Source organism: Eutrema salsugineum, unplaced genomic scaffold (assembly GCF_000478725.1).
Source record: "Eutrema salsugineum unplaced genomic scaffold, Eutsalg1_0 scaffold_2, whole genome shotgun sequence".
NCBI classification, from domain to species: Eukaryota; Viridiplantae; Streptophyta; class Magnoliopsida; order Brassicales; family Brassicaceae; genus Eutrema; species Eutrema salsugineum.
Genome location: NW_006256829.1, coordinates 16,215,021 through 16,217,179, shown reverse-complemented (window position 1 = coordinate 16,217,179; position 2,159 = coordinate 16,215,021). Strand labels below are relative to the sequence as shown.

At 40.7% G+C, this 2,159-nt stretch overlaps 1 protein-coding gene across 1 annotated transcript; it reads left to right on the top strand.

Moving 5' to 3' along the window:
- The first annotated feature begins 358 nt into the window (after positions 1 to 358).
- Positions 359 to 904, top strand: LOC112086595. The gene has a single exon (XM_024155565.1). The coding sequence runs from the start codon at positions 359 to 361 to the stop codon at positions 902 to 904; it is 546 nt and encodes a 181-aa protein (XP_024011333.1).
- The last annotated feature ends 1,255 nt before the right edge of the window (positions 905 to 2,159 follow it).

The window sequence follows — 2,159 nt, the reverse complement described above, 5'->3', positions numbered from 1 at the left end:
GTCACAATCTTCAAATTTGCATCAGGTTCGTTCTTTGTTCTTCTTTGTTTTGCCGTTTTATTGTTGCTTATCTTAGGCAGAAGGCTTACGAATGATTATGTAGTGTCTGATACCTTGGTTTAGGAACGAGGAACTGAAATTAGTATTACCTGCAAAATTTGAGTTCAGTTCAGTTTGATTGATGTGTGGGGTGATAATTAGATGTGTTTTAACTTGATAGAAATACTGTAATGGCATCATTCGGAGGAGATAGTGAGTCACTTCAATTCACGCTGTAGGAGCCATTACGCTTTCGTAATGAGGTTTAGGAGCAAACGTGTAATGATGAGGAAAACAGCCACCAATGCAACCGCTGAGTATGTATTTTAGTCCAAATCAGTACAACAAGGCAATAAAGTTAGGTACTTGGTGTTGGATCCACAAAGCAGTAGAGAATCTGGAGTCGGCGTCTCTGGGACTGAGACCCGAGGAGCTAAGATGGTTTACCGAACATCCTCAATTCAAGCACTTCTGGCATATGCACAAGGCCATGTATTTGGATACAACCCATAAGACTCAGGGGGTGCTCCTTCTACGCACAGCAAAGACAAACAAGAGGAGAGAGTGTTGGTTTGTTGTTAATGGAGTTCCACTTTGGTATTCGCATAAGGAAGATGGACTCATATCTGGATTAGACTGCCATGATTATCCAAAGAATTATGAGAAGATGAGCAGTAGTGATTTTAAGGAGAAGTATTTTAAGAAAGGAACTGTCCCTTCACTTGCTGTTGTTAAAGAGAAGCTTGAAAAGATGTGTGGTGGTCCTGATCGCTTAAGAATGTGTGTTTTGTACTTTCTAGCAAGCGTGTTAGGTGATAAAGCTAATACTGCGAAGGGAGCTCCCTTGGTAGACCCTTTTTCTTGAGGATTGTAGAAGATCTCGATGCGTGTAGAACATTTCCTTGGGGTATGTATTCATTTGATGCGAATCTCAAGGAAATTAATCATACATTGACGCACTTCAATGGGGTCGTCGAAACTGATTCTTGGACATTTCCTGGCTTTGTTACTCCCTTGGAGTTGCTACCTTTTGAAGCCATACCTTGTCTGAAGGACACATACAGAGAAGAAGCGAAAGGAGCAGGCATAGGGTGTCCTCGGATGTGTAAGACCAAAATCAGACCATTCACTCTCAAAGGATTTCCTCTGTCGGACCTCTACGAAACATCGGTAATACCAAAGATATCTAGAGTATCTTGCAACCATCTGCTGATGAGGAAGATATGTTAGCTGGTATCATGGAAAGGTATGAAGACCCAGATAACAGTGATACAATTCCTGATAATTGGACGAGTCATATAAATGATGATGGGAAGCCAATATTCTGGAAGGATATGAGCTTGGACGATGAAAAAAACCGAGTTGAACCAGCGAAGAATACCTCCTCTAAATCTCTGGCGTCAAGGGTTGAAGAAGAGTATGGATGAGAAGTTCCTCCAAATGAGAGACCTCATCGATGGCATTGATAGTAGATTGAAGTCCGTTGAATCTTATGTAAAAGAGGCAATTCCAAGAGAAGGTCTTGGAGAAGAGATGGAATGAGAAGAACAAGATGATGAAGGAGAAGAAGGAAAAGAACAAGGTGATGAAGGAGAAGAAGAGAATGAAGAGGGAGTTGAAGAGAATGAAGAAGTAGGAGGTGAGGTGGCAGAGAAGGAAAAGAAGAAGAAGACGGAGCCAGCACTTGTGAGAACGTATTTGACCAGACGATGAACTGGGATTCAGGTATTATTTGGTACTAATAGGTTTTATTTGGTACTAATAGGTAGAACTATAGTATAAATCACATATCTGTGTTACCATTGATAACTAAGACTTTTTGGGTCTTTAAAGACGTATCAATCCCCTGTAGTTGTAGTACAAGGGGTATCGAATCCAAGCATGTGGTAGACACTAGCCTATGATGCTCATCGCTTAATTCAAGTGCAATCAAGAAAACGTTTTGTTGTTTAAACTACTTGAAATGCAAGAAGGAACAGAAATGGAACAAGTTGTGAGAGTTAAACTAGACAAGATGCAAATAACAAACAAGGAACTAGTCGAGTCATCGGATGATGATATGAAATGATAAGATAGAGGCTTTGGACAGGATAAAGGACTCGGGTGCTTCCATGTCAAAC

Coding starts and splice junctions, on each gene's coding strand:
- LOC112086595 (XM_024155565.1), top strand. CDS start 359: ATGTATTTTAGTCCAAATCAGTACAACAAGGCAATAAAGTTAGGTACT.